Source organism: Glycine soja, chromosome 16 (genome assembly GCF_004193775.1).
Source record: "Glycine soja cultivar W05 chromosome 16, ASM419377v2, whole genome shotgun sequence".
NCBI classification, from domain to species: Eukaryota; Viridiplantae; Streptophyta; class Magnoliopsida; order Fabales; family Fabaceae; genus Glycine; species Glycine soja.
In genome coordinates, this window is record NC_041017.1 from 21,746,460 (window position 1) to 21,772,271 (window position 25,812).

General features: G+C 34.4%; 1 protein-coding gene, 2 long non-coding RNA genes and 1 pseudogene across 3 annotated transcripts; 1 reads left to right on the forward strand and 3 right to left on the reverse strand.

The window, feature by feature from the left end:
* Window positions 1-12,693: 12,693 nt before the first annotated feature.
* On the reverse strand, window positions 12,694-19,350 carry LOC114389859 (annotated as a pseudogene).
* LOC114390290 lies at window positions 14,327-14,807 on the reverse strand. Its single transcript, XR_003661868.1, has 2 exons — window positions 14,633-14,807; window positions 14,327-14,374 (listed from the first exon to the last, which is right to left on the reverse strand). It is a non-coding gene; the product is annotated as an uncharacterized LOC114390290 (long non-coding RNA).
* A 664-nt stretch (window positions 19,351-20,014) lies between the features above and the next one.
* Window positions 20,015-20,438, reverse strand: LOC114390561. The gene is made up of 3 exons (XR_003661977.1): window positions 20,316-20,438; window positions 20,191-20,231; window positions 20,015-20,090 (listed from the first exon to the last, which is right to left on the reverse strand). It is a non-coding gene; the product is annotated as an uncharacterized LOC114390561 (long non-coding RNA).
* A 1,903-nt stretch (window positions 20,439-22,341) lies between these two features.
* Window positions 22,342-23,958, forward strand: LOC114389303 (probable non-intrinsic ABC protein 5). The gene is made up of 5 exons (XM_028349945.1): window positions 22,342-22,572; window positions 22,758-22,844; window positions 22,944-23,124; window positions 23,172-23,587; window positions 23,743-23,958. The coding sequence occupies exons 1-5, from the start codon at window positions 22,342-22,344 to the stop codon at window positions 23,755-23,757; spliced, it is 930 nt and encodes a 309-aa protein (XP_028205746.1). The 3' UTR covers window positions 23,758-23,958.
* The last annotated feature ends 1,854 nt before the right edge of the window (window positions 23,959-25,812 follow it).

Genomic DNA, 25,812 nt, shown 5'->3' on the forward strand with positions numbered 1-25,812 from the left:
TTCCTCCCAACAACGCCAATGAACCTTCTAGAGGGGGAGGAGATCTGACTGATGCTAGGGTTGACCTGCCCCGTGCTTCTGATGTTGTCGAGGTTACGCCAGACGTGCCTCCTTTTATGGAAACCAAGAGGAAGCGCAACAAAAAGGTTGGAGGGACCAATTAACTCAAGAAATAGAGGGTTCCCTTTACTCTTCAGGCTCTAAAGCATGCCACTGGGTTGGTGTCTAGTTCTAGTCGTCCCTCTTTCCTTCCTTCTTTCTGTGTCTACCAACCCTCGAAGTCCACCCTCAACCCCCTCAACCATTGAGGCTGCTGCTGCTATGGCGAACGCTTTTGATCCTCCTGCTCCTTTGTCTCCACCCACTTAGATGGTTTCTGCAACTTCTTCCTCTACACCAGCCACATCTTCATTCCCCCTGCCATGCTTGCTCCTACATTTTCCATTGCACCGCCACTACGATAGGTGTCTTAACGAGCATGCCTCCTCCTCCCTCCATTTTTCCACCTTCAGCTCCTACTGTCCCATCTTCGGCCACGCCTTCTTCCTCTTTACTTCCAAACATTTAATTGGACTAGGTATATCCTTCTCGAGAGGCAAATTCATTAAGGAGTATAGGTTATAGACCTGAGCAGAGGATGTCTGTAGACTTTGTATCCCCCTTTGACCAAAATTTGATTCGTTCTGTCATGGTGCAAAATTTGGCTAACACTATGAAGGTCTTTCTCCAGAGAAGCCTAGCTATCATAGAAGAAAATGGAAATAGGCATAAGGAGGCCATAAATAGGATTGCTTCCTTGGAGGTGGAAGCTGCCAAGTGGAGGGCCACTGCCAGGACAGTGTGGCGAGTGGAGCGCCCTAAGGTGGAAAATGCTACCGTTGCCTTTGCTGAAGCCATCGGGTTCAACCATCAGTTGTTGTCTAGGGTCGACAATGTTTTTTCCAAGTCAGTGAGCACAAGATTGGACAACGACGAGGTATTCAGACGTTATAAAGATGTATTAAAAGAAAAGAATGACTTGACAGCTAAGGTGGAGTGCTCTGCTGAGGAGAAAGAAGCACTTAATACGATGGTGGCAGAATCTGCTAAGTTGATTGTGGATCTTCAAGCCCAGGTGAGGGATTCGGAGCTCACTGCGTCCAACCTCCAAGCTAAGCCGAAGGAGTTCGAGCTCAAAGTAGTGAATGAGAAGAAAGGAAATAAGGAGCTTGAGGACGAGCTCCTCATGTTTAAGAAAGAGGCTATGAAGCAACACAAGAAAAAAGTTCTTTAAGGGAATCAAGCAGGCAAGAATCTTTGCTGAGCGTTTCGACCTTAAGCTATTTGACCTATTTAAAGACGTGAAGGACATGAAATTGCTTGACGAGGATGAGATTGCCACCATGGAGATGTTTGATGGAGAGGAGGGTAAATGGGCTGATGTTTAGGCCATGCTTCTTTTGATTTTTTGTTACTTTGCTTTTGTGGCCGCATTGGCCTTGTAATCTCGACAATTCTTTTTACTTTAATGCACTTTTATTTTTCTCCTTTCTTTAACTTGTTGTGTCACATATTTTTTTGTCTTGTGCATATCGCCATTTTGTACTTATACCAAATTTAGACTTGGCCTCATCGTGGAACACTAGGGGTGGTTCTTTGTGTTAAGTATTGCACTGCCATGCTTAATGGGTTTGTATGAAATAAGGAACTCAACGAGATAATGTATGATAATCTCAGGTTTGATTTCAACCTGGTTAAAGGTATTGCCTAGTCATCTCGGGTTTGATTTTAACCTGGTTGAAGGTCTTGCCATGGTAGACTCTCATGATATTGCACTTATCTCAGGAACAATAATCATGAGTGCCCATTGGTTTTGGCTTCTCACTTGCTGATGCTTCCTTTTTCACTTTGTGGAGCTTCTTACCTGAGGTTGTGTTTTCTGGTGAGGTGCATTGAGTATAACACGTTACATTGGCCAAGTGTTAGATTAATCTGGACCTTGACTAGGAACATCATGGTTTTAAGTGAAGAAGTTTACCAAAAGTGTGTCTCAATTTCAAAAGTATCTGTGTAGGACAGACTTAGGCGTAGAGTGGCCCACTAAGGATGGACCTTGGCTTTGTCGAGCCTTTGGAGATTTGACAGGGACACATTTGTCCTGGGTTTGGTGACACTCACCAAAGATGAACCTTGGGTTTGACGAGCCTTTGGAGATTTGACCAGGAACATATTTGTCCTGGGTTTAGCGAGACTTAACGAGGATAGACCTTGGGTTTGATGAGCTTTTAGAGATTCAACTAGGAACTCGTTTGTCTTAGGTTTGGTGAGACTCACCAAGGACAGACCTTTGGTTTGAAGAGCCTTTGGAGATTCGACCAAGAACACGTTTGTCTTGGGTTTGGTGAGACTCACCAAGGACGGATCTTGAGTTTAACGAGCCTTTGGAGATTTGACCAGGGACATGTTTGTCCTGGGTTTGGTGAGACTCACCAAGGACGAACCTTGGGTTTGGTGAGCCTTCAGAGATTTGACCTGGAGCACGTTTGTCCTGGGTTTAGTGAGACTTACCAAGGATGAACCTTGGGTTTGACGAGCCTTTGGAGATTTGACCAAGAACATGTTTGTCCTAGGTTTGGTGAGACTCACCAAGGACAGACCTTAGGTTTGATGAACCTTTGGAGATTTGACCATGAACACATTTGTTCTGGGTTTCGTGAGACTCACCAAGGATGGACCTTGGGTTTAATGAGCCTTTAATGATTTGTGGTATCAATGTATGCACAAAAATAACCAGATTGAATGAGAGGAAATTTTATTTAATTCAATCATTTGAGTATAAATTCCATCTATACCTCAGGTGTGCCTCGTTAAAATCTCTCAATCCAAAACCCTGATTTTTAATATTTTGGGACAAAAGACTTGAGTATGAAAAAGAGTACAACACCTGGTCTTGTCATGGTTCAACTAAAACAAAATTTTAGATGAGTGGCATTCCATGTTCTTGGGATTGCTTTTCCATCTAGTTCTTGAAGTCTATATGCTCCATTGTCTAGGCTCGCCATAATTCTGAATGGGCCTTCCCAGTTAGGTCCCAACTTTCCTGCTCGTGGGATTTTTCTTGCTTCTCCTCGAACTCACAATACTAAGTCGCCAGGCTGAAAGGCATAAGGCCAGACTTTGGTGTTGTATCTTCTTGAGGCTCAAGCTTGGTAGCTTCCTCATTTACCCTGGCCATCTCTTGGACTTCTTCTCTAATATCAAGTTCAACCTTCATGTTTTCCTTATTCTGCTGAGTATGGAAAAATATATTTCTTGTGAAGGGCTCCCCGACCTCTATAGGAATCATGGCATCTATGCCATATGTATGATGAAAAGGAGTCTCATTAGCTGTTTGGGGGAAAATAGTGGTTGCCCATAGTATACTGGGGAGTTTTTCTTTCCACAGGCCTTTGGATTTGTCAAGTCTCGTGCGCAGGGCTTTAAGGATGACCCTATTCACTACTTCTGCTTGGCCATTTGTCTAAGGATGTTTGACAGAGATTATGAAGTGCTTAACGCCTAACCTTGACAGGAAGTCATAGTAGGTTTGAGCCTTGAATTGAGTGTCGTTGTTAATGACAATGGCATAGGGAAGGTCATACCTGCATATGAGGTGCTTCTAGGTATACTCTTCTACCTCACTGGTTGGAATCTCTCTTAGTGGTCTTGCCTCGATCCATTTGGTAAAATAGTCTACAGTGACTAGTAAGAACTTGACTTGTCCTGGAGCTTTTAGCAATGGCCCCAGTCTCTCCATCCCACACATGGCAAAAGGCCAAGGAGAGCTTAAGTTGTGGAGGTTGTCATAGGGTACGTGCGAAATGTCAGCAAATTGCTAACACTTTCTGCACTTCTTCATGAAATTGAGGGTGTTAGCCTTAAGTGTCGGCCAATAGTAGCCAGCACGTACTACCTCGGTTGCTAGGGAGTGCCCCCCTATGTTAAGGTCATAGATCCCCTCATGCAACTCTCGCATGACGTAGTCTGCTTACTAGCTGTCCAAACACTTGAGTAAGGGTGTTGTCAAACCTCTCTTAAAGAGTTCCCCGTCAAGGATAATGTAGTAATTACCCTTCTTCTTCAGGTGTCATGCTTTATTTTCATATGGTGGAAACACTCCTTGAGTTAAGAAGTTTTTGTAAGGGGTCATCCAGTTTGGTTCCTTTTCTACCCCTGCCATGACCTCGTTGATATATATCGTTGGTGCTTGGAGTGTTTCCTAGATGATAGTCTTGAGGTGTTCGGTCTTGTTGGTGCTTGCAAGCTTGGAGAGTAAGTCTGCTCTAGTGTTGTCTTCCCTTGGTATGTGATACATTTCGAAACAATCAAAGTCACCATCAAGGGTTTTTACGACATGATAATATCTAAGGAGAGCTGCTTCCTTGGTCTGATATCTGTTTGCAACTTGTCCTTGAACAAGTTGTGAGTTGCTATAACACCTGAGCTTCCTTGCTCCTGTTAAACAAGTGACCTCAAGAGAGGGGGGGGGGGGGGGGGGCGTGAATTAAGTTTTAAAATTTTCGACTAACAAATTTTTAATCTCCTTTCAAACGATATATGATAGACTCAGAATGCAGAAGAAGAAGCAACAATTAAATTAATCAATGTTCTTTAAACGTGCAAGACAAAATCAGTTGCAACAATAAATGAAATATGGGAAGAGAGAATTGCAAACTCAATTTATACTAGTTCAACCACTTCTTGTGCCTACGTCCAATCCTCAAGTAACCCACTTGAGATTTTCCACTATCTTTATAAATCCTTTACAGTCTTTGAACACACCTTGGGATCCCTTACCCTTGTGTTCAAGATTCTCACATGCCAAGAGACAAACAATCTCTTGATTACAACTGAGTTTATAAAATATACAGAATGATTTCTCTCTCTTAGAGTAGATGATACAAATTGAAGTTCCTAGAGGAATTCTCACTAAATTGCAAGTGTTTGGCCAAAGTTGTTTAGAGAGATTTTAACAATTAAGTTCTTTGAGAATGCTCTCTTACTTTTCGAAGTAAGACACACACACACATATATAGGCTTATTGTGCCTTTTCAAAATAGTTTGAAGAGATGTGTCTTTTCAAAAAGTTTTTCTGAAACTTTCTCACCGGTAATCGATTACATGTTTATGGTAATCGATTACACAGTTATATTTCTGAAGAGTCACGACTTTTCCAAGGTTTTTCTGAAATCTTTTCACTGGTAATCGATTACAGAATTCTGGTAATCGATTACACAATTCAAAATTCAAATAAGTTCAAAATTTAAAAAAGGCTATGTTCACGATCTCTCTGGTAATCAATTACTAGTTCAAAAAGATATTACTTTGAACTGATTAATCTTTGATAAAAGATTTTGAGGCCAAACTATAACAATCAAAATTTCGAGATTCTTTTACAGAAGAAGCTTCTATGTTACAAGATGCAAAGCAAGCAAGAGCAGAGCAACAAGTAGTGGACCATATCGTGTAGATAAATGAGGTTCTTATTGATCTCACTATCTCTAGCACTATGCAAGAAGAAGTACTAGAAGTGTCCCCGGCTGTGTCCAATACTGCCAAGGCTAATGATGTTGTTCCAACTTATTCACATGAACCTGTGTCCAAGCAAGCTAAAACCTCAAATGAAGCCACCTCAATGCACAAGGAGGTTCCTGATGTTATTGTAGTCTTCTCAGCCAATTTTGACCACTTTGATAATGCTTATGTATGCCTTATAAATGATGTAGTTGACGAAAGATTCATCAAAAGGCTAAAGGCACTACCTATTATCTTTAATAATTATGTCTAGGATCTCTCAAAGATGGATGAAAGGACTTTAAAGAACATATAGTGAAATTAGACGAAGTGCAGAACCTAACAGAGAAGAACATGAAACGACCTATGTTGTTGTGATAAAGGCTAAGAAGGCTGCAAAAGAAGCTGCTAAGTTACAAGTTGCAGAGCAAACAAGAGTAGAACAACAAGCAGTGAATGACACTGCCAAGATAAATGAGATTCTCATTGATCTCACTATTTTTGGCGCTATATAAGAAGAACAAGTACCAGAAGTGTCCCTTGCTGCATCTAATGCTGCCATGGCTGATGAGGTTGTTCCAACTTGTCCATCAAGCAGGCTGAAACCTCAAATGAAGACACTTCAATGCACAAGGAGGTGCCTGATGCTGTTGTAGTCTTCTCAAACAATTCTGATGTTGCACCAATCAGCTTTTTTGCCCCAAGCTCCTTAATTGTTGATAATGTACAAGCCATGCTTGACTTGGCTTTGACAAAGAAAAAGGAGGAGGCTCAGACTATGTACAAGCCATTCTTGATTTGGCTCTGATAGAGAAGCAAAAATAAGATATAAAAAAAGAACTACAAGACAATGCTAAACAACAAAGGTTGGAGAGTGAGCAGTACAAGCAGTCCATTGAATCTTCAACTACTACCCAATTCAACAATGTATCTTAGATGCTACTGCAGAATCTCCAACTGGCTCAATAGTGTATGTTGGGTGTTGTTGTCCAACCACAATCTCCAATTTTGTTTTCATTGAAATTGATTTTTACTCACCGGAGGACACAATCCATATTTGTATTCTTGCATACTAACTTGTGAAAATCACTCCTTTGCGAAAAAATTTATATTTTGGTTAACATACTATTCAACTCCCTTTCAGTGTGATTTTGATATTTTATTAGGTTCTCAATATATAAGATTATGATGAGAGAGCGATTTAATGAGAAAGACAATAACTATAGAAAATTCTCATTTAAGAAAAATATCTAAACATACCATGGTCAAGGAATTGCTCCTAAAAATGGTTTTGTTCAAGACGAGGATATTCATATTTATAATATAGGAGTAGATAAATCCTAAAACAGTTAGATATAAAATAATCATTTGAGAGTTTTAATCAAGAAAATAAACAACAAAACCAAATTACTTAATTTTAAAATATAAGTACTCAATTAGCTAGCTAAAAAAATTGATAAAATAAAATTAAACAGAAGAAACTAAAAAGATTAAAAGTGTAGTTAAGTTATTAACCATTCAACTAAAAAAAATAAATCCTAAATTCATTTTTTAAAACTAATTGAAGTTGTTGAAGCTTTAATTTGATAAAATTTTTTCAAAACTAGTATTTCCATCTATTAAATACATATGAAAAATATTTATTTTATATAACTAAAATTTATAATAAATGAATATTTTTTAATATATAAATTAATTATAATTAAAATTTAATAAATAAATATTTTTAATGTATAAATTATATTATTAACATATTATAAAAAAATTGTATTGTAATACAATATTGTTTTTAACTATTGATAATTTATTAAAAAATTATTAAAATTTAATTTTGAAATAAATGTAAAAATGATAGACTAAAAGAAATGAAAAGTTACGAAAAAAATCCAAAAAACACTCTTGTAGAAGAATAACTTCTAAAGACACTCTTATTCATGGTAATTATTATAATTTATATTAGAGAGAAAATTTTCAACAATATAATTTTTTTAAAAGATAATGCATTGGCAATTTAAAATTATTTTGTACAGCCAACAAATAAATCATGATATGAATTTGAGAAGTTTATGTATATATAAGTCAATAAATTTATTATATAATGATTTTTTATTGGATGATTGCATAAAAAATCTTTAAATTTGTACATAAACATTCTTCTCAAAAAGATTTAGAGAGGATAATTAAGTTGAAATAACTATTTTTTATTATTATATAAAATTAAATTTTAAGTGTTGGACCCGTTTATATCCCTGATGGCGTGATATCCTTAATTTGAAAAATAATGGATTCGTGATCTTCAATGATGAAAGGGAGTTGGTATTGAAGAATAACTCAAATAGCCTCCTTAGTGCATATATGATATATTTCATGACGTCAGAATAGATCGGCAACTACAGAAGCAAATAGCATACAAATATTTCTCTTAACACGCATGCATATCTCATCGACGGCCACCACGGGATACCAAACACTACACACGCTAAGTCACCAAGCCACTTATAAGTAATAAGCATGGCACTTCATTCGGCACACCTAACTAAACACCACAAAAATAAACGAGTGAATGAAATTAAATATTCCATCTGTGACACAAAGTGCACTCATCACTCATCCAAAATAATAACACGAATTAACCAAAACTCAAACACGTGAAAGAAAAAAAATAATCCAAAAGTGCCCATTACCAAAAGGTGTCCATTTGTACACATTAATAACATTAATCCAAACTCAAATTTTACAAGAAAAAATTTAAAAAGTGATACATTTTTATAACTCAAAACTTATAAGAAAAATTTAGGGTAAATTAGAATTATGGTCCCTTATCAATGTTTTAGGTTTTAATTTTATCTTTTAAGTTTAAAATAATTCACTTTGATCCCTTATAATGTTTTTATAATAATTTTTGACAATAGTGGTATCAATTTTGACCAAATTAGTGTAAAAAACTGATAAAAGCGACCAACTTAGTGTAATGGAGAAATTTTAAGAGATTAAGGTGAAACTTTTTAAATATAAGAGATTAAATTGAAATTTAAATATAAACTAATTAAGGTACCAAAATTCAATTTAGAAAAAAAAAATAACATGTTAATTTAAGCTTAATATATATTTCTTATTCATTTTCTCTTTTCTTTCACTTTATCGGACCTTTCTTTGTAGTACTGTTTTAAAAAGATAGATATTGGGGCGAGAGGTTATGTATTAAACTATTTGTTTTGGTGAACTTTATGTATCAAACTCTCAATACTTCATAAACAATATTAAAAAAAAAAGTAAATGTACTTTGCGGGTTTGAAACATACAATATATTGATAGATTAATTATTAACTCCAGTTTTTTTATTGGGAAATATTTTTATCATTTCATTATCATTAACATCATTAACTGATCAATACAATCAATGATATGATAACATAAATGGAGGCAAGGGAAAGATAGTACGTGTCACCTAGCAAGCTTACAAATAAAGCTTTTTAAGTCGGTTCTGCAGGTCATTTTACGACGGTTTTGAACCGTCATAGCATGTAGCGTCGTAAAATGTGCCCACCTCTACAACGACGGTTTTGAAACCGTCTTTAAAGATTAAGGTTTTTAAGACGGTTTTAAGAATAACTGTCTTAAAATTTATTGTTAATTCAAGACGGTTATCATCTACTAACCGTTATAATAGACCACTCTTTCTACGACGGTTATTGCAAAAACCGTCTTAGAAAGTGAGACTTCCTAAGACGGTTTTGTCTGTAACCGTCTTAGAAAGTTAGTTATACTAAGACGATTTTTGCCTGTAACCATCTTAGTATGTCCTTTTTTTGAAGGCTTTCTAAGACGGTTTTTACAAAAACCGTCTTAGAAAGTGAGACTTACTAAGATGATTTTGTCTGTAATCGTCTTAGAAAATGAACCATACTAAGACGGTTTTTGCCTGTAACCATCTTAGTATGTCCTTTTTTTGAAGGTTTTTTAAGACGTTTTTCGTAAAAACCGTCTTAAAAAGTGAGACATACTAAGACGATTTTTCAACAACCGTCTTAATATGTCATTTGTTTGTGAGACTTTCTAAGGCGGTTGTTACTAAAACCCTCTTAGAATGTCAGACATACTAAGACGGTTCAGGTTGGAACAGTCTTAGTATGTCTTTGTTTGTAAAACTTTCTAAGGCGGTTATTCATACAACCGTTTTAGAAAGTGAGACATACGAAGACGGTTTTCGATAACCGTCTTAGAATATATATATATATATATATATTTTTTTTTTTAATTTTTTGGGTGCAGGTCTAGTTTTTTAGGTAGTGTTTTAATTATTCTATAAATTGATTTGAAGCAAAAGAATTTACATAATAAAAGAATTTACATAATTAATGAAAGAATTTACATCAATAGTTTGAAGAATTGTAAAATCGTTTAATCACATAATAAAAGAATTTACATAATTAATGATAGTATATAGTTTTGCAAGAATTTAAAATTACTATGGAATATCTAACATTGCTAACTTCAGTTGTAACTTGTCCACAAATTACAAACTTTGACAACAAAACTTTCATAAAGCAATGCTGAAACCTTCCTCACCATGTAATGAGTCCATAATTAAGGGCGGATGCAATAAATCCCTGAACAAACAAAGGACATTGATTAAAAGTTGATATAAGGATCACCGAGTGTTTATCAGATAAAAATAAAATAAAGATCACTTAGTTCTAAAATGCTAGAACAAACAATTTTTTATTCTTCTCAACAACAGCAAGGAAAGATTACTTACATAAATTGTTTAAAAATCAAAATACATTTAAAAAAATTGTGAGCATAACTACATGATACTTTGACAGATTTCACTGAATGGTAACAGAAATTCATCAATCAAACTATTTTCATAAAAGCATTCACCTCTCACACTTCATTTGCAAGCAGTTCATTACACAAGTATATGCAGTTCATTTGCATAAATACATGATATTACAAATTAAAAGGTAATAAGAAAATGTGAAGTCATATAGGTACTAGATAGCATTGTTTAACCAAACTTGAAGCTTTGGCTTAAATGTATTTGTGAAAATGACCTGTGTTGGAGTACAAATGATATCCACTGGTCCACCAATTGGCAGTCATGCACTGCAAGGGTAGTTCTCAATATGTTATATATCAACAGAAGACAAATTGCAAATTTTACACATGGCAAGAATAAGCAGATAATGAATATGACTGCACATTACAAAATGGTATGGAGAGACTGCCTAGGGAATATAATGCATTAAATACAGTTAGCATATCAATAATAGTGCATGAAAATTATTTTACTTTCAGGTGCTTACCCTGCCCCGCTATCACTTTCTAAAACCAACCAAAGGATCATTTTGCAACTGAGATAATGTTCAACCCAATTTTAATATAATAATAGAGGCTAGATAATCATGTGAAAAAATAAATAATATCAGGCATCCAGTATTTTTTTTAAAGAATTATTTTTTAATAAATAAAAAACGAGGTTCCATCAACAAGTTGTGTCATACCAATGTTTGACAATTGAAACATGAAATAAGTATGTATGTATATACATGAACTTACTCTAGCTGTTGGAATTGTGTTTCCAAAATGTTCAAGAGAAACTTTTAAAGGAATGTTTGTAAAAAAATTGGTAAAGGCAGGTTAGGAACCAAAACTACCAGAGGTAACAACCTCAACATTCCATATTCAAGTTCTGCAATTCCCTACACTTCATTCCTCTGAGTTGAAAGAAAATTCAAGTTCAAAGTCCATTTATAGATTTAAAGTTCAAGAAAAAATTAAACTAACGCAACCAGTGTGAATAATTAATTGCCTTTCCATATAAAAACCACTTGGCACATTTAGAAAACAATCTGTTCTTTTATTTCAGTTCTCCGCAGTTATTTTCTTTTTTCACCATGTGGGATTTCACAAATTCAGCTAACCAGTTAGAACTTAGAATCACATTAATAAGGTTATACACATATGAAGAGTTATAAAGAGTTATAAGTGATTGATAGAGTTATAATAATGAATGGCTTATTGGCTCCTCATGGTGCATAGAGGAATCCGTGGCCTATTTAAAAAAAATTAAAATTGCAAAATAATTTTTATCTTCTTACATTTATGTTTTATATTATTTACAATTGACCTCCACACACAAACTAATTTTTCTTGATAACCCCAAGTCCCAGAAATGAGAAATGTTCATATTTTGATCTCTTTAAAGCCATTTTTACAACTACATTCTAGCTGTTTTAACTTGAAAAATCAATATGAATGATAAATTCCAAAGGAAAAAGGGCTACTGAACACAAGCTATCTCATAACAAAACTTACCCATCTCCTTCCATGTAACATATGTGAGAACATATGTGGCTTGTTAAACTTGAATATTCGAGTGAAGCCACTAGCAAAAAAGAAAGCCATAATCATCATAACATGTCTAATGACACTCATCAGATCCAAAAAATTACTAGCCTCACTTCTAGAAATAATAACAATTTCTTTCATTTCTAAACATGAAGTTTCATGTTTCCTTGTTGTTTTTTTTATGATAAGTATAGTACAATTTCCAAAAATCATTACGAATTCTATATCCAGTCACATCATGAAAAATTGCAAAAATGTCCCGTTTCATATTTAGATACAAGCAACAACCTATAATCAATTATGAGAATCAATACATCATATTTGGTTCAAACAAAACAATATTAAAGACCTTTAAATGACAGTTGAAAAACTATATCATGTGCAAAAGGTCATTCCAGTCAAGGAAAAAATGTCCTAATTTCACCTGGCAAGTTGTTATTAGCTTAAAACATCACATTTCAATGATACAAAACAAGGATATATAAGAAGTAATTGAAACAAGATATTAAGAATATTTCAAACAATATGCTCAGGAAAGCTGACATAGTGATATTGCATTTAAGTTACATTGTATAGTAATGGTAATAATAAATAGAATCATAAACACTTGGAAGCAAAGCATGTAAAATCGACGGAAACATGCACTGGATTCTTAAATTATGTATGATACTATTTTGACAAACGACAAACATAATTTTGTAATAAATACCAAGCAGACAAAAAAAACTCCATATATCAACTTCATAAACTTGCAAAAAAAATTAGATGACTAATATAAGTTCTAAAACAAACAAAAAAGTGCATTACTTAGAACAAGACAGAGTTCTTACCATTCAGAAGAGTAGTTTTCTCTCCAGTATCTTTGTACTGCCGGAGACATTGGTTTAAACGGAAAAGATAACGCAAGACAAGAACCAAAGGGATTGCAACAGAGTGGCTGCCACAAACAGAATCAGCTTCCAACCAAGCAATTGTGGCAACCTACAAAAAATTTAAAAAACGAATCCCCCAAGTTGAGAAAAGAAGCATCCGCAGTAAGACAAAAACTAAATACAAATCCAAAAGGTCTATTTATTAAAAAAAAGCTCCATGGGAACAGAGAAAGGTATGTACAATCAAAATTGTAATTAAGTTACAAATCTTAATATTACAGAATCAAATGAACTGATTTAAATCTTCAAAATATTTTAAATGAAATCAAGGAAACTTGTTCCATGATCCCAATGCTAAACAAAAAGGAATTCATCATACACTTGAACTTGATCAAGTTCTGCCATAATCAGAATACGATACTCAAGTTACTAAAATAAAATGTAAATATAATCTCTCAAACCAACAGTAGAAAACATTAAAAGCAATTTATCAGAATCAAACCTGTCGATGGACCATTCTACACACTGAACGCTCCAAGTCAGAAAAGACCTGCATAAAATTACAACGATAATCAAAATAAAACAGTAATGCATCACTAGAAACTAAAATTTAGACCAACAGGTTATGCCAATTCTAAATTCTCAGATTGTGTCAGTGTTGGACCTTTGTATCCATAATAATAAACATAAGTAAATGCAGGCAAAAGTATATAGCTTCAAATCTCTAAATAAACATATATCTAGGCTCAAAACTTAGTAAATAGAAATTAATATTTAATAATAAAGATTAGCATGCAAGAGGAGGACAAAGACTTTTCTAATAGAAAGATAATATAGAATTTGCAGAACATAATAAACATTTGTAGTTTTCAAAAAAGTTCTAACACTGAAATAGTCAAATCAAGGTCACATCAATGCTATCTGTTGCTCGAAATTACTAAAGCCAAAAAAGTTGTATTCATTGACCTCGTTTTGATAAACTTCACTACCAAAATAAGAAGATATAATGAATTGAATTTTGCACATAAGCTAAAATCAACTTATGCACTTAATTTTTATAAAAGCTCTTTTCATTTATCTTCTCCAAAAGATAAGGTGTATAAGCTGATTTTTTAGCTTATGAAGAAGCTCAATGCATTTTACCTTCTCATTTTTTTCCCAAGAAGTGCTTATGGAGAAGTTTATTCCACACCCCACCCCACCCATATTCCCAGATACAAGCCAATTACAGTGAGCATTTTTAATTTAGATTCTGGGTTTAGTTTAACCTAAACAAGAGGTAATGGAAGCTAGCAAATACAGTTATCAAATGACATTGGATACATACAGAAATTGATCAGTGTCAATGTCATATTAAGCTACAACAGTCAATGGCTGTGCTGTATTTTATCTTCTAGATCATATTTATAACACCAAATAAATATCTAAACCAAAATTATATATTGCATGCTTGATCTACTTGACATTTAACCACTTCTCAGTAATAATAGTGACGTATACCATTAACATGATTGCATGCAATAGAACTAATAAAAAATATCATAACACAGATAGCATTGTTTATTTTGGCACTTGAGGTAGGGCTAGCTGAATTAAATTCATCACGTGCAGTTGCCCTGGTCATAGAACATAACACAGATACTGAATGAATCATCAATAGCAGAAAAGATATCACAAAGATGAAGAGATATATGAACTATAATCGCAAGGCTCCATAGGAAACAGAAAGCAAACAATTGAACAATTCTACCAAAACAAGACGAAAATAAGGAGAAAATGAGAAAGCAACATGCAAAAACATTTTAGTGAAGGACAATTCTTTTTCCCAAACGCACAATCATATAAAGAAAAGGGGTTCCACAGCTTGTATTTACTTGTTTACAGCTCTGAAGTTCACCCTTTCCTTGTCTGAACTAACAGGACGGCCCCTCCTATCATTGACAAGGGAATTATTATCTTGGTTGTTTCTAGGGGTAGAAGCTCGTATGCCCAACCCAGTTTGTTGAGAGATACCATCTGATTTTCCAACTCCAACAATTCCATTACAAACTACTGACCTAAAAAAAATACATGAAATTATTATATTTATCGGCTAGGTTTAAGCAAGAAAATAAATCAGAATTGGATAGAGCAAATAAATAAATAAATTGTTACATGATATCATCCATCAAAGATTTTAAATTCATGACCCTTAATATCAGCAAAATCCCTCACAACTGTATTGTTTTTCTTTGAAGAAAATCCTTTCACAATTAACACTCTGGAGAGAACTCCAAACAGTTACTGCCTATAATTTATTTTCATTCTCCAATTGTAACATTTGGCAGCAAACAGGAGGCTACAATTCTATGGAACTAAGCAATTTATGCAGTTATTAGGCAGTTCATTAGAGAGGAATTGGAATGATTGCATTTTCAAGAGTGTCTCTTTGCCCCAAAATTCATGTATGGATTTTCTCTAGGGATATGCTCGTGGTTATTTCAAAGGAATTTCTTTTGTTGATGTGCATAAAGATTGAAAAGCCTAACATTTTTTTTGGACATTTTGACTCTTTTTTCCTCATTTTAAGGGAGGATTTTCTTATCCTAAATCCTCCCACAAAAAATGTGCCTACTTTCTAATCTTCCCATAAAATATTATTTTAGCCTAAAATAAGAAATATTATATGAGAACAACAAAAAATTAATTACATAACACATTCATACCTGAAAGAATGAGAATCATTAGTCAATTTTGATCGCAAATCGGTAACAAGTCTTTGTTGCATTCCCTGTTTAGTTTCTTGGAAGGTGTTAACAGGTTTAGTCAATGTTGTACTTGGAGAAACATCTAGTTTGATACAGGAACGCTTCTTCTTCATTTTTGACTTTTCCCAACCATCACCTCCAATAGGTAAGGTTTGTTCTTCACTCTGAACGACACCATTGTTGGCAATCCGTAGCTTTTCCTTATCTCTGCCAACTGTCCCTGATGGCCTGACGAGAGAATTAGTCCGCACATCCATCTGAAATTTATAAAAACAAGTCAGTTTTGCTCAAAAGGTTTTATTACAAGTCACATTAATCTGAAAGATAATTCTCCATATAAAGGAAAGAACAAAATTTTAAAGCTGAGTCTACCACTTAATTATGCCTTATTAGAACCTAAAAACTGAAAAAGTAGAATATCCTATATTTCACCCCTTCCAGAGAAAAAAAATGGGAAAGGCATAAACGAACATAAAGCTCTTTACAAGCTTCAGACAGAATACATAATGTAAACAATAAATCTACATATATTTTTTTTCAAGAATACCACTGGATAAATGTTATAGCAGGCAATTTTTGCAAAGACAATTTTTAAAAAAGGCGGTTTCCATGTAAATCAGAGATACTACAAAATCAAAATATACTACTAGGCCATATATACTATTATTTATGTCTGTACAGTATTTATTTTAAATTTTGAAACAGTGAGAAAATGAATAAGCAATTGTAGGAAGAATTGAAAAGAGTGAAATTGAGCATGTTTACACTTGCAAACAAGCATGGGGGAAAATCAAAGACACGTACCCTTACATCAACCATAGAAGTTCGAGTGCGCTTGTTTGGAACAACATTTTTGGTACGTTCATCAGACTTTTGCTGCTCAAGTTCAAAACCACCTGTGACAGGATGACCTTGAACTCCAACCTTGCCTATGCTTGGCCCCAAGACTGGACGATCACTTAACATGACATTAGAACGGTCATTAGAAAAACCTTCAGCTCGAGATCTTTTCTTTGAAGTTATAGCTTGGAAAACTTCATGGAATACAAATAAAGCCTCACTAAACATTTTCACACGTTCCCTGTTGAATAGTGCATATTATGCAATGCTATAAACTTAATTACACACACCTAACTTCAATGCAAGTAACAAAACCTACAAAGAACTACCTTGCCTTCACAATGTTTGCACCTAAAGCATCCTTTACCCGTTTCATGTCTTCTGGTACAGGCGATGGCAGTAGCTTGCCTTTTGAAGAACTAGATGGAGATTCATCAGGTGAAATTCCAAGAGCAGCATTAACATGTCGCTTAAAATCCATTTGACGATTAGACTTATGCTCTAGCGTTAACAACTTTGGATCAAAACGCACATAATTGAAGAAGCTTTCCACATCTCCATTTGTTGCTAGAGAACTGCTTCTTAACATGTTCGGAAGAGAAGACAGAATTGGATTTTCCATGCTTTCGCGAAAGCTACCTGATCTATCTAATGAAGCAGCTATGTGGGATCCACGTTGCCCAGGGTACAATGGTGTGTCTGGGCTACTGGAAGATGGATCAAACTTGCTAGATGTTGCCATTGCCCTAGTTCCCACACATCCTTTGAGTAAAAAATACAGAGCAGAGACTGGTGCATGACAAGGATGCAACACTATGGCACATAAAGGGCAAATCTAAATTACAAGAGAACAATTGAACAAAGCACCTGAAAGGTCAAAATAATCACAGAAAAATTAAATTATTTTGACTGAGAGATGTTATGTGCACCCCAACAATTCATCAGAGGTTTGACTTAAAATGGTTATATATTCTAGTAATCAGTATGGCATATATTCTAATAATTTCCACATATGAAGAAAACAAATCTACATAAATGTCAAAAATTATAAATATAAATAAAACTACCAGTGGCAGCATTCTAATTAAAAGCTACTTAAAATGGTTACTCCCGGAAAAAAAAATATTACATCCTTAACTCCAATCTAATAGACAAATCTCATAAAAATTAGATTAAATTGCATCATATATTTCACAAATTTTGCTCTGCGTAGGATTAGATCCTCATTTGTATATAACTAATTTACCATTTCTCCATATAGTATACCATTTCAACCAAAAAAAGAAAAATTAGAATGCCTGTTTGTTGGTGAATTTTTTAAATATATATATATATATATATATATATTGAAAAAAAAAGACATTTTAGTGCTTTATTTAGGCTACGAAAATAATAACTCCTGGAAAAAACACTAAAAAACTGTAGTATAGAATCACTTTATTTTAAGAATAAACAAACATGTCATAAATCTCTTATATAAAATCTCATTTTAGTAATATATACACAATGAACAAGCACTTGAACTACCAAAGTTACAGTTGAAGATAGTCATGGAAGCACTTGAACTACCAAAGCAGACCTTTGCCATGGAAGTTAAGATATCAGCCAAGAATAAATCTGCGAATGATATTGCCTGTTTTAATGAAAATTGAAAAAAGTTAGATCCTATTCAAGCACAGTCTTGCCAGCTTTTCTTCACACTTCATTACACTTGGAACAACACATGAGGATCTCATCTAATGCACTAACACTGGTTGCTTGTTCTTTTAGTGACTACCAAAGGGAGGGGGAGTTGCATTAATACTTCTGCAAGTTTTATAAAAACTGAATGCAGGGAAGCAAGGGAATAAGTTACATATTCTATGTTGAAGATTATATATCTGCATGGTTATGCATAGCATAAATATAACCCAGATGGTAAAACAGTGTCAACTATTTGTAGAGTAATAGCGTAAGAGCTTAGTAGCTTACTAACACAATACATCCAAATAAAAGTAAACTTGCCTGTAATGGAAAAACTATTCGCCAGAGTGTCCTTAAGCCAGAGTGTCCTTAAGAAGAAATATCTAGATGAAAAATAAATGATATCAAAGGGGAATATCAAAACCATTACAACAGCAGCATATAAGAGCACCTGCAGAATAGTACAAGGAATTTTTTTTTATAAAAATCCCAAGATAAAAGAGGAATTAAAAAAATAATTTCTATTAACTTGTGAGAGACGCTTATTCAAAAAATACTATCAAATGATGTTTATTTATTAGCTTGTGAGAGACGCTTATTCAAAAAATACTATCAAAATAAAATGCTGGCCAGTTCGCGGCTAAGGAATTAAAAAAATAATTTCTATTAACTTGCGTAAAATTAAATTATAAGATTTTTATTAATATACATAAAATTATATGGATCATAATTTTTTTTACTTTTCTTATAATTTTTATAATAAATATTTTTTTTAAAGTTTCTTAACCAATCCTCCAATACTGCAATTACTTATTTACAAAAAAAAAATTAATATATCAAGTTAAAATTAAAGAAAAAAAAAGTTTGACCTTGCTTTAGTACAATTATTTTTTATCCAAATTAGGAGTATTTGAGACATTTTCTTCTTAAGTAGTAGTATTTTATTTCTTATTTAATATACTAGTTTAGTTTGTGCAATGCACAAAATAAATATTTATTTTTTATAAATAAATTGAGAATAAATAAATTCATCGGCCATAAATAGATAATTCACGACTGTTGTTTGAAAAGGAGAAGCAGCAAACATAAAGGAAACAAAGATTGATGAAAATAACCTAATAAAAAACATAAGACTCAATTACCGGCACTGAATGCCAGGTAAGATGCCACCATTGAGTTAGAAAAAATTAATAAAAACTAATTACCAAACCGAAATTTAAATTAGACTTTAAAGAAGACAACATTAATATTAATATTATTTTATGGTAAAGAAAAATTAGACTTTAAAGAAGACAACAGTCTACCTTCTCAAAGAGGCTCATGATATCATTTTTCACAGCTCTTTGTGGTTTTTCTGGAGTCAAGCTTGGTGTCACAGGATGTAAATCTTTGAAAAGATCCTCAATTCCAGATGTAGAAGCTGGAGTACTATCAGCTGCTTTCAGGGGACTAGTCTTCTCAGCTGTTGACACCTCTGCAGCAACTGAAATAGTTATAGCAACAAAATTACAACCCAAGTTCTACCCAAAATAATAGAAGCAACTTCAAATCTTCCAAAACAATCTAGCAACACTTTCAATTGAGTTTTCATAGTGCAATTTTTTTTATAAGGACACAAACATACACTGGAAACCTGCCCAGTGATTATCATCAGTTGTTGTACCAGCTGCCTCAGAGCCATTTTCATTGGGGCCATCCATAGACAACATGTTGAAAAGGTCTGTGGCATAGTCAACTTTAGGAGGGGTATTTTTAACTGTGTTTGTAGCCTGCTTTGATGTTTCAGCTAGTGGTTGGGGAGCTTGTGGTTGTGGTGCTACTGATTCCACTTTCTCCACATGCTGAGGTTTGGTAATAGGAGTTACCTGTTCATAAATGGATTATTTTATACCACTATAAACAATAATAATTTTGAAATTTAAAGAAGAGCATGGAGATAATTTATTTATTTTTATACTAAAAAGGGGGAATAATCTATGCTAAGCTCTAAAAGTAAAATTAATCTGGGCTTTGAGAGAAGTGATATGTACACACTATTTTTACTTCATGCGCTTCCTTAGCACTGGTAAATCAAATAAAATTCTATCTCATTCATTTCATTGAATGAAAAAGATTGAAATAAAATTAGTTATTATAAAGAGTATAAAGTCTATGTTGTGTACCTCAGAGGCTGAAATGGCTACTACACTCTTTGCATGTGACCCTGCAGAACATGATTACATTGACATGGAAGTCAACTCAGCTGACTGCAAACATTCCAAAGAGTTAAAATAATCTGTTAACATACCTATTGGGATATTGCTTTTCCTCCGGCTTCAGTTGCCACAGCCTTTGCAACCATTGTTTTTCCTGTGCTAGACGGTCAAACAACAACATTCGCTTGCAAGGCTATACCCAAAGTAGAGACTATAGTTGAAAAAAAGTTGTATAATTTTTAAAACATAAATTTGTAAAACATCAATAGTTTTGAAAAAAAAAACGCTATATAATTTAGGAACAGAGGGAATAACATTTCTACTAAACTCAACTCGATCAAAACATTAAGTTTTAAAACCAAGTTAACTCTTCCTAATAATTAAGTGGTTAAGAGTTTAAGTATGGGATGAGATAGTATATATTCAAACTTCAATGCCACAAATGTACCCCGAAAAAAAAAAAACTCAACCCAGTAATTCAATTTTCTTTCAATTCCAACCCGGTAGAGGGATTAGGTGGTATATTTAAGATTGTAAGGATCAAATCCTGCCCATTGTTCCCCTAGTTCATACTATTTGAGTAGTGCAACAATGGCACATGAAATACAGCCACTTGGCAATCTTTTATTTATTTATATATCAGTCTTGGGTGGTAACAGTCATTTGGAAGATAGCATAGAATGTAGCATGCCATGAAACCAAACAAATAAATATCGAAAACTTGGGTAAGCATCATTTGGAAGCCTGAATCTGCATTTTGGATTTAGAAAGTATTAACTTATATACGTTCCTATTCTATTTGCATGATATGGTGATGTGTCAAGGAAAGGGAAAATGCCCATAAATTAACAAGCAACAATTTTCACAAAAATTAATAATATTTCCTATTCTTTTTCCTTGATTCAGAAAAATGATGTAGCATATCATATTGAAAAAAACCTTGATAACTTGTAAGGGCATGTTTGTATATATTGAAAATGTAATCGTGGTAGTGTGAATTCCAATGTTCTTTGAAAATGTATATTGGAGGGAACTAGTTACTTGAATGATTGCTAACATATCCCATTAAAACATTGTCCTTGTTTCTGTGGTTTCAATTCCACTTCATGTGATGCAGCGGCAGACGTGTTACGTGTATGTTGTGTTTGTATGTTAGGGACTGCCAACAAATTAGATTCTCAAATGTGGATCAGGAATTAGAAGAGTATTCTGTTTTCTCTTTTTGTTGGATAGGTAGACATAGTGTGTCTTAATTGAGATTAGTGTTCCACTATCATGTTAACCTGACTGTTTAAGCGGTGAATTCTGTATAGAAGTGTAGGGGTTGGTTCGATAGCTGCTCTTGCTGCCACTGTAGTTGTGATGTTGCTAAACCTTCTTGTGGCATCATTGCAAGAAAAATTCCAAGGCAAGATAATGGAGTTCAAAGATAAAAGAATGAAGGCAACGTCTGAGATTCTGAACAGTATAAGAATTCTAAAACTGCAAGCATGGGAGATGAAGTTCCTATCAAAGATTATTCAGCTTAGGAAGACTGAGGAGACATGGCTAAAGAAATTTCTAGTTGGTACAACAATTGTTAGATTTCTCTTCTATAACGCCCCAACTTTTATTGCTGTGGATACATTTGGTGCATGTGCTCTTATCGGAATCCCACTTGAATCAGGAAAGGTCTTATCAGCACTTGCAACATTCAGAATTCTTCAAATGCCCATATATAGTCTTCCTGACACCATTTCAATGATTGCACAAACTAAGGTTTCCCTTGAAAGGATTGCATCATTTCTTCGTCTAGATGAGTGGAAGACTGATGTAGTAGAGAAGCTTCCACAGGGTAGTTCTGATAAGGCAATTGAATTAGTAGATGGAAATTTCTCTTGGGATTTATCTTCCCCTTATCCAACATTGAAAAACGTAAATCTCACAGTTTTTCATGGTATGAGGGTTGCTGTATATGGTAATGTTGGGTCAGGCAAGTCCAGTTTACTTTCTTGTATAATAGGGGAAGTACCAAAGATATCTGGGACCCTGAAGATATGTGGTACAAAGGCTTATGTTTATGAATCACCATGGATACAGAGTGGCAAGATAGAAGACAACATATTATTTGGTAAAGAGATGGATAGGGAAAAGTATGATGAGGTGCTAGAAGCATGTTCCTTGACAAAAGACCTTGAGGTTCTACCATTTGGTGATCAGACCACTATCAGAGAGAAGGGAATCAATTTGAGTGGTGGACAGAAGCAAAGAGTGCAAATAGCCCGTGCTCTATACCAAGATTCTGATATATATCTGTTTGATGATCCCTTCAGTGCATTGGATGCTCATACAAGATCCCATCTCTTTAAGGTACTATCTTACCTAAACTCTACTGTTTTGCTACAAAATATTGTTTACAGCTATAGCTTCACAGAAATGGATTCTACTTTCTTTTGTAATAGGCAATATACTTCCAACAGAATTACACTAGTTTTGTTATGTATATGGATGTACAGGATGCCATCTAACTTTCCATTTACACTACATTGTTTCAGGAGTGCTTGCTTGGCCTTTTAAAATCAAAAATTGTGATTTATATAACTCATCAAGTAGAGTTCTTATCCGATGCTGATCTAATAGTGGTGAGTGAATCATAGACTTCTCACTAAAGAATTCAAAAATCAGCATTTAGTCAATTTACTATTTTCTCAGTATTTTTCTCTTGCTTACCATTTATTTAGGTCATGAGAGAAGGAAGAATAACTCAATCAGGAAAATACAATGACATTCTCAGGTCAGGCACTGATTTTATGGAACTTGTAGGTGCACACAAAGCAGCTTTGTCTTTAATCAAGTCCTTGGAGAGAAGGCCAACATTTAAAACATCAACTTTAACCAAGGAGGACACAAGTTCAGTAAGTTGTTTTGAACTTGACAAAAATGTGGTATATGATCAAATGATACGTCAGATGACATAGTTAAACCCAAAGGGCAACTAGTTCAAGAAGAAGAACGGGAAAAGGGTAGAGTAGGGTTTAATGTCTACTGGAAATACATCACAACAGCTTATGGAGGAGCTCTTGTACCCATCATATTACTTTCAACGATACTCACTGTGGCTTTTCAGATTGCTAGCAATTATTGGATGATTTTGGCTACTCCTATGTCTGCAACTGCAGAACCTGATATTGGAAGCTTTAAACTTATGGTTGTCTATGTTGCTTTGTCAATTGGAAGTTCCATTTTCACCTTTGCCAGAGCATTTCTTGCTGTGATAGCTGGATACAAGACAGCCATTGTGATCTTTAATAAAATGCATTTGTGCATTTTTCGAGCACCAATATCATATTTTGATGCCACCTCGAGTGGGCGAATCCTTAATAGAGTATGTCATACTATGTTGACAATTTTCATGGTTTAATTTTAAAAGACACCTTATTTACCTGATATCCTTAACAGGTTATTGCATTGTTTTGAAAGTTTGATTCCTCTATTTTTTTTATTTTTTTTTACAAATGACCTTATTGCTGGCTTCCACAGACCAAAGTGCACTAGATATGAACATTTCAAATCTAGTATGGGCAATTGTCTTCAATCTGGTTCAAATCTTGGGAAATATTGTTGTGATGTCTCAAGCTGCATGGCAGGTGTTTATAGTATTGTTTCCAATCATGGCAGCATGCATATGGTACCAGGTAGCTTTTTGGATAATGTCACCAAATGAATCTAATTTTGACTTTCATTCCTCCTATTTTATTTTCCAAGGCACGTGTTTAACGTGTAATTAAATTTTGTTACATAAGTTTTGAGAGGAATAAAATTGTAGGAACTGGATTAGGGGCAGTTATGACAGTTAGTTCTATACTAGAAACTGTAGGATGACCTTTATGTGTAGAAAATAGTTACAGGTAGTTATGTATTAAGGATATATTATCTAATAGTAGGTGTGTAATTAGGAAGTGTGAAATTATTTTCTTTTTGTGGACAAAGAATACTCTCTGTAGAAGAGTATTGTCTCTGGAACAGCAACTGTATTATTGTATTTGTGTAATAGGAGACTTTTGCCTCTGGGACAACATGTGTATTGTTGCATTGTCTGCGATTTAAGTGTTTGATATTATATTTTATTACTTTATCAACTGGTGTTCTATCAGCAAAATGAAACTCACTGATATTATTATGCCAATAATATCACTATATATGCTAACAGAGTGCTTCAATAAATGCAGCGATACTATTCTGCATCAGCAAGGGAGTTTGCACGATTAGTAGGTACATGCCAAGCTCCAGTAATACAACATTTTTCTGAAACAATTTCTGGATCAACAACCATAAGAAGCTTTGAGCAAGAATCAAGATTTAATGACATAAATATGAAATTGATAGACAGATATTCCCAGCCCAAATTATACAATGCTACTGCAATTGAATGACTGAATTTCAGATTGGATATTTTATCCACTCTCACATTTGCCTCCTGTTTGGTTTTCTTGATATCTTTTCCAAATTCAATGACTGATCCTGGTGTGTACTTCAAATTACATACATTCACTAGTCATACTTGACTCCTTATGAAACTAAGCACAAAACTTGATTCCTTTTTTACTTCAAATGTGCTTTTTTTTAAGGTATCGCGAGATTGGCTGTGACATATGGACTTAATCTAAAAACCCATCATTCTCAAAGATGACACAGATACAACTAATAAGAAAATAGGTAATAACACTCCCAAGTCAGAAGAAAATTTGAATAACTTGATACAAAACACACAACAATCTAAATAGGAAGAAATAAGGCACATGAGCACAAGCCTCAAGTTTTTCTATTAGATAAAAACAGTAAAATCACTAGCAACACGAAGAAAGGGTTCAGGGATCAGGATAAACTCACCTTTCAAATTTTGAAGCCGCAAGCAAGCTGCCCTTCGTCCGTGTGTTGCTAATCGAGAAAGGCAAAATAAAAGCCCCTACCTACCAGCGAAACAAAAACCTTGTCTTGACAATGCCATTCATTACACATTTTCAAGCAAGCAACACCAGTGCATGGGTACTTACCAATTCATACAATCGGACTGCGGCACGACACACCTTGAACAGGGCTTAGTGATGGGTCACAAACTTCTGTTCGACAGGGCTTAGTGATGATGGGTCACAAACTTCTCGTCGTGGGTGAAGAATGGGTGAAGAGTGGAAAGGGATGCTGGTAAAGACCAAAGGGGACGCTGGGTGAAGAGTGGAAAGGGATGGCTGTAAAATCCATAATTTGAGGGAAATAAAACAAAGGCGGTTCCTTATCCAAACCCGTCGTTGAACATTTTTTGATATTTACAAAAATGCCACCTAGCGAGTTACTAAGACGGTTATTTATAACCGCCTTAGAATTTACGTTGTAAAAAATTATTCTCAGCTTTGATAATTACAAGTTTGCCACCGCGCCACTATCTAAGGCGGTTCTGGATAACCGACTTAAATACTACGTCGTAAAAAAACATTATTCTAGTAGTGTTGTCGACAATTGAGTTATTTTCTAGCAAATCCAATGACATAACATGGATTATCAACTCCAAGCACAAGGCAAGAGCCTTTAGTTTCTCGTGTTGTAAATATCAAT

Bases quoted from the DNA above. Each gene is read 5' to 3' on its own strand.
- LOC114389303 (XM_028349945.1), top strand. From the start codon at position 22,342: ATGGATAGGGAAAAGTATGATGAGGTGCTAGAAGCATGTTCCTTGACA. The intron at 22,573-22,757 runs GTACTATCTTAC...ACATTGTTTCAG, and splicing joins CAAGATCCCATCTCTTTAAG to GAGTGCTTGCTTGGCCTTTT. The intron at 23,125-23,171 runs GTTTTGAACTTG...ATGATACGTCAG, and splicing joins GGACACAAGTTCAGTAAGTT to ATGACATAGTTAAACCCAAA.